Source organism: Saccopteryx leptura, chromosome 11 (assembly GCF_036850995.1).
Source record: "Saccopteryx leptura isolate mSacLep1 chromosome 11, mSacLep1_pri_phased_curated, whole genome shotgun sequence".
In the NCBI taxonomy this organism is placed as follows: Eukaryota; Metazoa; Chordata; class Mammalia; order Chiroptera; family Emballonuridae; genus Saccopteryx; species Saccopteryx leptura.
In genome coordinates, this window is record NC_089513.1 from 23,269,214 (window position 1) to 23,281,792 (window position 12,579).

The 12,579-nt window shown below is 41.6% G+C and overlaps 1 protein-coding gene across 2 annotated transcripts in view; it reads left to right on the plus strand.

Annotated features, from left to right (window-relative positions):
* EPG5 (ectopic P-granules 5 autophagy tethering factor) overlaps positions 1 to 12,579 on the plus strand; it is a 108,712-nt gene that overhangs the window by 26,052 nt on the left and 70,081 nt on the right. For both annotated transcript variants that reach the window (XM_066352816.1, XM_066352817.1), the window contains exons 11-14: positions 5,558 to 5,715; positions 7,095 to 7,249; positions 8,349 to 8,489; positions 10,546 to 10,710. In XM_066352816.1, coding sequence (XP_066208913.1) covers positions 5,558 to 5,715; positions 7,095 to 7,249; positions 8,349 to 8,489; positions 10,546 to 10,710 — 619 coding nt within the window. The remainder of the gene's footprint in view (positions 1 to 5,557; positions 5,716 to 7,094; positions 7,250 to 8,348; positions 8,490 to 10,545; positions 10,711 to 12,579) is intronic.

A 12,579-nucleotide genomic window follows, 5' to 3' on the forward strand; every position in this document is an offset into this window, starting at 1 on the left:
GGCAAGCCACTTAAGAGTTTACGGTCTCACTTTCTTCATTTGTAACATGGAGATGATGATACTATACTGCCTCATCCATCGACCTCATGAATTTGTTACAGGGATGAACTATAGTAATACGTGGAATAACTTTTTAAACCATGAAGGCTTTTTCAAATGTAAAGTAGTTATTCTTTTGTGATTTCAGATGATGAATAGAGTAACTGCTCACTTAGAGAGAGGTCAGGACTCCTTGACGAAGTCTTAATCACTTTCCGGCACTCGGGGGTGTGAGTCTGAGATAACTAGAAGTTAGCCTTAGAAATTTATCTTTAGGCTACTCTTGTTATACTGTCTCTGTTGTCCACAAATTTGGTGGTCTCCTGAGATGCCACACATCTTGTGCAGGACCCTGCCAGGGGTCAGTGCAGGAGCCTCTGCCCACTGAAGCTGGCCTGCTGCTGGGACGTCTTCCCTGGTCTCCTGTGGCTGGGTCTTGTCTTGCTTAGCGGAGAGGGGAAGTGACCGCAGTTACTCACGACCTCTTTTTTTCTTTAAAGAACTTGAAATTTTATTTTTCAATTACAGTTTACATTCAGTATTATTTTGTACCAGTTTCAGGTGTACAACTTACTAGGTCTTATATCCTGAGCTGTGAACCCTCCTGTAACGTTGTATATATATATATAAAATTCACAAATACGATAATTGTTTTAAACTTGAAAATATTTAAAACTATTGTTCTTTAGTATAGTTTATTAGGAAATTTATTTTAGAGAATATGAGAATTAGATATTTAAGGCCACAAAATTTCAATTTATTTGGCACTGCAATGGAAGTTTCTGACAGGAGCTATCCCCTGCCTAAAACAAATCAAAACCAAAATACACAGAACAGAAACCTGGCTGGACTTATGCCTTTCTGCTGTAGAGGGGGTTTCATAGCCTGACACACGGACTCTGGCAACATTGTTTTTAAGGTCTCTATAATTTATCCTAATTGTTTTGGGATCTGTTATGCAAGAAGGTCAGGACCCAGGTAAGGTGTTACAATAATTGTTTAATAAGACAGAAGCCTGGCCCACCTGAACTCAGAGAAGTTTCTTCAGCTCTTTGGTTCTGCTTGGGAGTCTAGCTGTTGCTTTTCAGAGTTCAGGGCAGTGGAGGTTTGGGCCACTAATGGCTTGGTGGCCTGTAGACTTGGGTTAGGCATATACTATATAAATACTTTGTCTTTTTATTTTAATAAACTTTGTTCATTTTTATTTTATTATTATTTTTTATTATTATTTTATTTCCTTCCCTCCTCCCACCCCCATAGCCACCACACTCCTGTCCATGCCTCATAGTCTCGCTTTTATGTCCCACCAATGTATGGAATTCTGCAGTTCCTGTTTTTTTCTGATTCGCTTATTTCACCCCGCACAATGCTACCAAGACTCCACCATTCCTCTATAAGTGATCCGATGTCACCATTTCTCCTAGCTGAATAATATACCATGGTGTATATGTGCCCCATCTTCTTCATCCAGTCCTCTATTTTTTTTACCAGTGATTAAAAGCCTTTAAGCAAACTCTTGGCCAATACAGCAAGAATCCCTAAAAGAGTAGTGTCCTTAACATGTTCCCCAAGTCCAAGTTGGCCCCATCACCATGCCAAATCCCTGAAAAATGCAACCCAACCACAGTTCAGTCTGTTAGGAGCTGTCACAGGGAGCAGGAGTCCAGGAAATTTCCCCACAGGAAAAGTCCGCATGGCACTGGAATTGTTGTCACCATTCTATACTTTGCAGCTCATGTCCAAGTCCCAATGACCGCTGCTTCTAGCTGGTAATGATTCAGGTAGACTGGAAAAAGCCATTTGCAGCATGTGTGGATATGGAGCTTCTGTTCTCCTCTGCCTGGAGAGTTGAGACCAGGTTGCTTTTCCCTGGAGCTCTGCGACTGTGGCCTGGTAAAGAGAACCTTGGGATACACTAAGCTGGGTGGCAAAGGTAAATTCATAATACAAGTTGGCAAAAGGGGGAAAGAGAGCTCTAAATTAGGAGTAGGTCCCAGCCTGAAATACGAGTGGGGCATTGAGGTAGGAGGGATAAAGGAAACACTATATATTAAGCAAAGCAGCAGAAAATAGGACTATCAACACCCACAACAGAGATCTTTGAGGGAAGAATAAAAAACCTGACTGTTCAGGCAAAACATAGTTAAGTGGCCCTTGTGCTAATGAGATCAGTTTACCTGCTTCTTGGAAGAAATACCCTAGGCTCGTCCACAGTGTCGTAGATGGGGCCGACGGCCCTGGGCACCTTCAGCCTTCAGTGGCAAACCCCAGCTTTCTGGGCAAGGTTAGGTCATAGGTGGCTGGAGCAGGGCTGGAAGAGACTGAACCCTCCCTTAGAGGAGTGAGGGGGAAGCCCACCTTCCAGTGTCCCTGTTTCCTCACAGCAGAGGCGTGTAAGCCTGGCAGGCTTTAGCTCAATGACCTTCCTTTCCACTATTGAAGCAGGACCCAGATGGCATCCTATGAGACCCCTTTGGGGTGTTGGAGCCTTTAAGGGTGTATTCTAAAAGCTGGTAGTTCCCCTGATCTCTATTGGGCTTTTTCTGCCTCTAGGTATCTTAAAAGCCATGCTCAGAAGATCTCGCTGAGGGGTTTGAGGATCCCCATCCGCCTATATAAATATTTTCCATATATCTGGAGCTATTTGGAAAAAAGACAGAACAGTGTTATTAGCTACATCTAATAAAGAAGGTAGTAGTTTGCAGGTGAAAAAGATTTGGTGTCTCCTGTTCATCAGCATTCAAAAGAAATGTAAATTTTTTTTTTTTTTTAAGTAAAAAGCATGATATGGTAGACCCGTCGGAGTCATTGGCCTGGTGTGCAGGATTCCCGGGTTCGATTCCTGGCCAGAGCACACAGGAGAAGCACCCATCTACCTCTCCACTCCTCCCCCTCTCCTTCCTCTTCATCTCTCTCCTCCCGCCCGCAGCCAAGGCTCCACCGGTGCAAATCCACCCTGGGCACTAAGGATGGCCCCATGGCCTCCGCCCCAGTTGCTAGAATGGCTCTGGTTGTAACAGAGCAACATCCCAGATGGGCAGAGCATTCCCCCTGGTAGGCATGCCAGGTGGATCCCAGTCAGGCGCATGCAGGAGTCTGTCCGACTGCCTCCCCATCCCCATCCTCAGAAATATACAAAAAATAAATAAATAAAAGAAAAAATACTTAAAAAAAAAAAAGGGGGGGGGCATTCCCTTGTGTTAAAGCTCCAGGGAGCATGGAGTGAGCTTGAGTATGTCCTATGAAACATGGAGCTCTATGTTGACATATAAGTCTTTGAAGAAGGAGGAACTGCTGAAATAGTTTATCAGCATTTGTCCCTAAGACAGCAGTCTTTATAGTGGGAACACCATATGTAAATATTTGCTGTCTGTCTATAGATTAAGGGGGGAATATGGCAAATGCTGAAAAGCCATGATCTTTGTGCCCCTCCTCTCCCCCAACCCCCTCCCTCTCCTCCCCCCACCCTGTAACCCCACACTCTTGTCCATGTCTCTGAGTCTCATCTTTATGTCCCACCTATGTATGGAATCATATAGTTCTTAGTTTTTTCTGATTTACTTCTTTCACTCAGTATAATGTTATCAAGGCCCATCCATGTTGTGTTTTCCACAGTGGCTGCACCAGTCTGCATTCCCACCAGCAGTGCAGGAGGGTTCCCTTTTCTCCACATCCTCGCCAACACTTATTCTGTGTTGTTTTATTGATGAGCGCCATTCTGACTGGTGTGAGGTGATATCTCATTGTGGTTTTAATTTGCATTTCTCTAATCATTAGTGATGTTGAACATTTTTTCATATGCCTATTGGCCATCTGTGCGTCCTCTTTGGAGAAGTGTCTATTCATTTCTTTTGCCTATTTTTGGATTGGATTGTTTGTCTTCCTGGTATTAAGTTTTACAAGTTCTTTATAAATTTTGGTTATTAACCCCCATTTTTATTTTTTAACTTTCTAAAAAATTGATTTGAGAGAGAGAGAGAGAAGCATTTACTTCTTGTTCTACTTATTTATGCATTCATTGATGGCTTTCCATTTGTGCCCTAACCAGGGATTGAACCTGCAACCTTGGTATTTTGGGTCAAGGTTCTAACCAACTGAGTTAACCGGCCAGGGCCAGCTTTGTTTATTTATTTATTTTTTTAATTTTATTTATTCATTTTTAGAGAGGAGAGAGAGAGACAGAGAGAGAGACAGAGAGAAACAGAGAGAGAGAGAGAGAAGGGGGGAGTTGCTGGAAGCATCAACTCCCATATGTGCCTTGACCAGGCAAGCCCAGGGTTTCAAACCAGCAACCTCAGCATTTCCAGTTCGACGCTTTATCCACTGCGCCACCACAGGTCAGGCCAGCTTTGTTTATTTTTAATTGGTCAATTTATAGTTTTACCCAAAATAGAGCAACAGTTTTGAGAGTCTCCCTGTTTTATTTAGATTTTCTTGAGATAAAATTCACATAGCATAAAATTTTTATAAGCACTTACCGAGTGTTGATTGTTTTTGAGATACTGGTTTAGGTACTAGATAAGTAAAATATAAGACTCTAGGTTACTTGTTGATTTATACAACAATAAACAAAACCAAATTTATGCTCTCAAATTGTTGTGGCTCATGTGTGTACACATTGTAACTTGAGGTGTTTCTCACTGTGTGATAAGAAGGATCATTTGAGTCTGACTCACCTGGGGTGCATATTCTTGGACCCCAACTTGATGTACAAAGTCAGGATCTCTGTAGGCAGGCTTTTGTAGTCTGCATTTTCTATGAAGTCTGCCGGTGATTTCTGCTGCCCACTGCTGTGTTAGCACCATTGCTAAAGGGAACAGTAATTATAAAGTCAGGTGAGGCTGGAATTCTGTGTCAGTGCTGACGGAGAAATCGGAGGAGGGCTTCTCAGATGGAGGGACAGTGGCTTGGAGGTAGGAGGATGGCTCCAGGTTTGTCCAGGAGTGGTCTAATTCTGAATGCAGGGAGGGCTCTGGGGGAAATATGGGCCTGAGCTATGTTGTGGAAGCCTTTGAATGCAGGGCTGAGGAGTTTGAACTGCACTTGGTGATGAGTGCGGAGTCACTGGGGGGCTTTTGAGTCCCCTCCCACCCACTACACGTGTACCTGTACCCTAGCTCAGGCACACACGTCACATCTGTGTGGCCTTTATGTCACTCGGGTCTTAAAAGAATCTGGTTCAAAGCCCAGGTCTGCTCTTTCCCACCCTGTGTGCCTCGCTAGGCTTGTGTGTGGACCGGGGTGCTGTCAGTCACAGTGCTTGCCTTGGTTTTAGTGAGATGGGGATGAGGTGGTGTGAAACGTGGTACAGCTGTTAGAACAGTGCCTGGCACGGACTCGGCTTTGTGAGTATTCCCTGTGATCCTCAAGGTGTCTATGACCGAGACATGTTAGAAACAGGGCTGTAATATGATTTAAGAATTTATTTTTTCTTTCAGAGCAGAGGGCTTGTCTGCTTTCTCAGGGTGGTGAGCTTGACTGATAATATAAAATGCTTCCTGCTCTTTCTAACACACAGACTTCGCATTTGGCTGTTTATGTCGGAAATGCCGTATGGAACCCTGTCGGTCCAGATGCTCTGGAAGCTCTTCTACGTCATGCACCAGGTGGAGCGCGGGAGCCTGGAGAGCCTGTGCGCCGCCCTCCCGCCTGCCGAGTGCAAGAGGCAGCTCCAAGGTACGCCCGCCGCAGGGCCCCGCCGGAGGGCCCCGCCGGCTCGGGTACCGCCACAGGGCCCCAACGCCAGGGCACCGCCACAGGGCCCCGCCGGCTCGGGTACTGCCGCAGGGCCCCAACGCCAGGGCACCGACACAGGGCCCCGCCGGCTCAGGGACTGCCGCAGTGCCCCGCCAGCTTGGGTACTGCCGCAGGGCCCCAACGCCAGGGCCCCGCGCCAGGGCCCCGCCGGCTCGGACCACCAGCCCTGGCCTGTGGGCCCGTCCTCTTCGCTGCCGGCTCCTCTGCTCAGAACAACTAAGAAAATGTTTGTGTGTTTGTGTGATCATTTGGAAATTCGAGAGACTGCTTTATGGTTGACTTATTAAAATAAACTCCAATTTTCATTATTCTAGAAATACTCTAGATAGTAATTTTTATGGTAAACCCATTTTGGGGATGGGAAATGAAGATTGAGTTGGTAAATGCCCCCTGGGAGTTATTTTGAAGATACAGGAAATTTGATGGGCTACCTTTGGTTTCTCAAATGTGTAAGCACATGAAAAGCATTGTAGGCTTATTGCCTTCTCACTGTGAAAAGTTCCATCAGGGGAATATGTTTTCTAAACAGACTCTTTGTCTTTCCTCTATAAAACTTGCCTTGGCAGCATTTAGTTTTCTTCCTCTTTTGCAAAGCTGTCAATCAATACTGCCCCCTAGTGACAAAATGTAATGCTACTTAAATGGCATCTTCTGAGAAATAGGCAAAGCATATACACATTCATTAGTATTTCAGTCGTTATCATTAATTCTTGCCCCAAATTTCCATTTATAATCAGCTCTGTTTTGTTTGGAATGTCATGCTTGTGCTGAGTAGTTGGCCAGTCTTAGCGGTTTTCATGAGCAGGATTGTCATTCATTTGCCTGGCAATTGCCAAGTAGCTTCAAGTTTGCCTTTAAAGATTCTCACCTGTTGACAGTTTTAGTGCTTTGCAGTTGACAAAGCACTTCACCAGTGACATGTCATTTAATCTTAACCTGTGGAGACAGATGAGGAAACTTGAGGTTTGGAGACGTTAAATGTCAACTCTGAGGCTACATTATGTTTAGAGTTGGAATTTTATCTGGCCCAACCTTCCTCTTGGTGCCTAGAAATCTATTCTGGAACAAAGAAATAGGAGTTTTTGTGTGTTTGTTTTTAAGCAGGAAATAAAGTTCAACTACGTGTTGAGCTCCTGCATATATAGGACAGACCCAGGAACACTGAGCACTCCAAAAAAGAACTTTTGTATCTTTAAATATTTCTGAATGTCTTTTATGTCTTCTTTCTCTGGAAGAGTAATTAAAGTGGTATATATTTATTCTTTCCCCATTTTAATTTTCTTGATGTGAACTTACAGACCCAGAACGTTTTGTGAACTTTGAGAAGTGTCTTTCTTCCATGAATAGCTCGGAGGAGATTTGCCTTTTGACTACATTTGCTCAGATGGCTCAGGCCAGAAGAACCAATGTGGACGAAGACTTCATAAAAATGATCGTTCTGGAAATATATGAGGTTAGGCTATTAAGTTTTAAAAGTCAGCCAAAAAATATTTTCTTTTGGGTTGTCCACTCATTGATTCTTGGATTGCTTAAAAAAAAAAAGTGACTGTTGTGTACTGTCTGCACGCAGGGGAGCGGATGATCAAAGGAACATTATTTTGCTATAAGCATTATTGAAAACATGAATCATACCCATTCCACTTCCCCCTACCATTTCTTGATATTTGATACATGAGTTTTGGTAAAGAGTAGGCAAGCTGACACAGCCTTACACTTGCAGTTTTTATACTGTCTGTTTTCCAGTAATATGGAAAGCAGGCTTTTAAGTCAGTTTAAATGAGAAGATGGAAAGAATTCTGAACCTGGAGTCAGAAACCTGGGCTTATTTTAAATCTGCTGTTAACTTCCTGTCTCACTCACCATACCACTCCCGGCTTCAGTTTCCTCATCTGTAAAATGCCAGGCTGGGATGCCATTCTTATTTTTTAGTCTGTCATTTCTGTTTATCTTCATAAAAAGTATTTCCTCCAAGCTATTTAAGTAAACTCAAGTAAAATTACGTTCCAAGAAGATTCTCCGAGTTTATTATCCTTACTCCAGTTTGAAAATGGCAGACTAGATGAGTTCTTTTCCAGGATCAAATACTCTAGTGAGCTGTTCTTATAATTATATGTTGTGACTATGCCTGGATGGATTGGAATTCCAGACTGTCTCCCATGTTGTGAAAAAACTGGGGGGAGAGGTATATTTTCACATAGATTAAAATTGCTTTACCATTTTAGCATTGTGATTTTTATCATTTTAGTGATTTCCTCAAATTTAGAAAAGTTTTAACATAAAGGAACTATTTTGTTGCTACTTTAGGATGCATTTTCTGAATGTAGCATTTGAAGTCATTGTTACATGGTTACCTTTCCTCACTATTCCCTCTCCTCCCACCTTCTAGCCTCAGGGTAAACACTGTTCTCTGAAGTTCCGACATCCTTTTAGACATAGTGTGAATTGAAGCTGTCTTTTTACTTTACTTGGAAACACCCTTAGTATATTATGGAAATGTGTTTTGACTAATAATTGATATTAAAGGTGCTATCTCCACTCCCTCCCACTTTTAGGTCTCTTATGTTACCTTGTCTACCAGAGAGACTTTTTCAAAGGTTGGTCGAGAGCTTTTAGGGGCCATCACAGCTGTTCACCCCAAGATCATTTCTATCCTATTCAATAGAGTTCAAGACACCATTGACCAGGTTGGAATGGTAAGAATACTGCTTTTGTTTATTTGCTTGTTTTCATTTCTTTTGGGTATGTACCCATAAGTAGAATTGGGGGAACATATCATAACGCTATTTTTAATTTTTATATTTTTTATTGTTTTCCAAAGTGGCAGTACATGGTACTTTTAGCCATTGTATCCTATTGTGATACAATTATATTGAGATGAAAGGCCCTTTATCTGCAATACAGGAGCACATTTTTGGTTTCACCTTTTGAGTGATCATCTAATGGAGTTAATTCCAAAGAAGTCTATAGTGAGTCATATGATTCTTTCAGTCTGAGCTATTGTCCTTTTCCTCTTAAGTGTTTTTCTGCATTTGGCCATGCTTACATTTTTAGTTAGGTCATGATACTTCTAGTAGTAAACTGTGTCCAGAGATATCCTTAACTTTAAGTGTAAAAATTGGGCCCATAATATTTTTTTTTGAGCACACCTGAAAGATACCTCCACTTTTTGTTTATACATATGGTTTCTTTGTGCTCTTTAAACTTGCTGACACTTTTGGAGAAAGCATGAATATATTTTAGAATTTATTTAAATTCTGCTTTGTTGAGAATTCTTATTAGGATTTTTCCTCTAATTGTTAGGCCTTTAATTTCTTTTCCTTGCCTTACTGCATTGACTGTGTCCTTTATTACAGTATTGAACAGAAGTAGTGAGAGTGAATATTCTTCCCTTGTTCCCTCTCATAGTGGAAAGTGTTCAAAACGTCACCATTAAATACAATATTGGCTGTAGGTTTTTCATTGATGCTCTATATTAGACTGAGATTTCTGTTTCCAGTTTGCTGAGTTTTTTTTCATGAGGGGTTATTCATTTGCTTTTTCTGCATCTGTTGAGATGATCTTATATTTTTATACTTTTTTCTGTTAATGTGGTAAGTGACACTGACTGGTTTTCAAATGCTGAACTATCATTGTTTTCTGGAATAGAAACCACTTGATCATGGAGTATTATTCTTTTTATGTGTTGCTAGACTCAGTGTGACAATATTATTTTTGAGGCTTTTTACATATATGTTCATGATGGATATTAATCTGTTATTTTGTTGAGTGTTGGTTTTATGATTATATTGACTACTTGGGAAGCGTTTCCTCTTCTATTTTTGAATTGCTTTGTACTTACCATTCAATTTCAGCAATTACCAACTCTTGGTTGATCTTGCTTTTTTTTTTAAAAATTTTTAAATTTTTTGATTGATCAATTTTAGAGAGAGAGAAAAGGGGATTGAGAGAGAGAGAGAGACAAGAACATAGATCTGTTCCTGTATGTGCCCTGACTGGGGATTAAACCAGAAACCTCAGTGCTTTGGGATGAAGCTCTAACCAACCAAGCTATCCAGTCAGGGCTTGTTTCATTTTTAATGTCATCCACTTCTTATTCTTCCTCCCTAGATTGTTTTGAAGCTAATAGAAAATCTTTTTAAATGCCATAGAAGAAATAATTTTTAAAAAATTTACTCATTGCTTTTTTAGAGAGACAGAAAGAGGAAGAGAGAGAGAGGGAAGCATTCATTTGTTGTTCCACTTAGTTATGTTTTCATTGGTTGCTTCCTCTATGTGCCCTGACCGGGTGGTGATCCCTTAACCTTGGCAGTTTGGGATGACGCTCTAATCACCGAACTAACCAGCTAGGGCAAGAAATAACTTTTTAAACTACTAAATCTTTCTGTAAAATGAATGACTTTCTTCTGATTTATTATGACCTTAAATTTGTATCTTAATAGTTTTCCTAAACAAAACTATTCCAATTTACATGTTGGAAAAAAAAATTAACCTTTATAAACTATTGCAAAATGTGCTTTTGGTGTATCATTACTTTTATTTTTCAATTACAGTTGACATTCAATATTATTTTGTACTATGTGTATCACTAGCTTTAGTGCTAATTTGATTTGGTTGTCCATTTCACTTGTCTAAAAATCAAATACCCCTCTTTTGGATAAAAAATGTTGTAAGCAGTTTAATGATGTATTGTAGTAAAATAGGATTGTCTCTAAGTTTTGATTTTAATTATTACCATTTTCTTTTACTAAGGTGTCTTTATACTTGTTTAAAGAACTGCCTTTGTATCTTTGGCGACCTTCTGCCTCCGAGATAGCTGTGATTCGGGATTGGTTGTTGAATTATAACCTGACAATGGTGAAGAACAAGTTGGCCTGTGTTATTCTAGAAGGACTGAATTGGGGATTTGATGAACAGGTATGTGTTAAAAACATTCCCTAGACACTGGAGGTTCTACACGCGTTCATTTCCAAGAAACATTTTCTCAAAACATTAACAGTTCCGAGTATCATTTGCAAGGTCTGCAGATTCTTTTAGCTGTATCAGAGTTTAGGATCTTCTCTTTACTTCTGTTTTGCAGAGTGAGCATCCTCTGAATGAAGATAAATTGTTCCACATTGAAGGTCCTTCCCTTTTTCTTTAGACCCTTTGTCTCTGTTGTTTTATCTCTGGCTATTTACTGCAGTTCCTCCTAATTGCCTCTCCTGCCTCTGATGCTTCCTCCTGCATTTTGTCTTGCATGTCGTTGTCAGATTTGCTCTTAACCAATGCAAACACTGTGCATTGGTTAAGAGCCTGAGCCAGCCTTCCTGGGTTCTGATCTCAGCTCTGCCACCGCCTGGCTCTGTGACCTCAGCAAGCTTGTACTCTCTGGGCCACAGTTGCTCTTCTGTAAGCATCAATATTACTATATTAATGAGCTTGCTTCATAGGGTTTTTATAAAGATTCAGTAGCTTAGGTCGGACATGGTAAGACACTCAGGATAGTTCTTGGCTCATGTTAAATACTCACTGGTGGTAGTTTCATTAATAATAGTTTATTATTATTTTTAAGACCTTGCTACCTATCATATCTTCAGAAATGCCAGGTTAAGCGATTGCTGACTGTTAAATTTTTCCAGTCTCTTTACCTTAGTCCTTGGTGCCTTGATCACAATATTTAAACATTTTAAAGGGAAAATGGGAGAGAACTCAGCCCTCTTCACCTGTCTGTCAGCTTTTGTTCTGAGCAAGTGATGTAGTTCTCACAGCCATCGTCAGTGGTTTGAATGAGCAGGACTCCTGTTGTACAGATGAGGACACTGGAGCCAGGGAGCTTTCCCTTTAGGGTGACCCTGACCCAGTGGGACGCTCATGGCTCGTCTGGGTCTCCGCTCTCTCAGGTGCTGGTGGGTGAGCGCTGCAAGGGGCTGTGCTCCGCCTTCACGTTCTCTGATTGTGCCTGGAGACCACGAGGCCCCCTTTATCTCAGAGGGCTGCAGGGAAATTGCCCTGTGAAAGTCTCACTGCTCCTTTGTTGGAACAGTCCTCTTCTCTGAGAGGTTGAGGAAGTATTTCTTCAGGCTGCAGAGGAAGAGTTTCAAACTCCTGGATATCCCTTTGTGGTTGAGTATTTTGTATATTTTCAAAGATGATAGAACAACAAAAAAGGAAATATAAACTTAATTTATTAAATATCTCTCTATTAAATAATACTTAAACATATTCCTAGTTTGTGGCAAAGCCCTTAAACTTAAAACTTTGTGGAGATTCTAGGGAAGGGGAAGAGGATTACATTCAAAGATACGTTTTCTGGTTGGAGTCTGGGATGACTTGGGTCTAAACCTATATAGGCACAGTTCTTTAAAATAAGATTTTGGCCCTGGCCGGTTGGCTCAGTGGTAGAGCGTCAGCCTGGCGTGCAGGAGTCCCAGGTTCGATTCCCGGCCAGGGCACACAGGAGAAGCGCCCACCTGCTTCTCCACTCCTCCCCCTCTCCTTCCTCTCTGTCGCTCTCTTCCCCTCCTGCAGCTGAGGCTCCATTGGAGCAAAGTTTGCCTGGGCGCTGAGGATGGCTCTGTGGCTTCTGCCTCAGGTGCTAGAATGGCTCTGGTTGCAACAGAGCAACGCCCCAGATGGGCGGAGCATCGCCCCCTGGTGGGCATGCCAGGTGGATCCCGGTCGGGTGCATGCGGGAGTCTGTCTGACTGCCTCCCCGTTTCCAACTTCAGAAAAAAATACAAAACAAACAAACAAACAAAAAAAGATTTTAATTTTTTTTACTATTGTCTTTTTATAACAATTGTT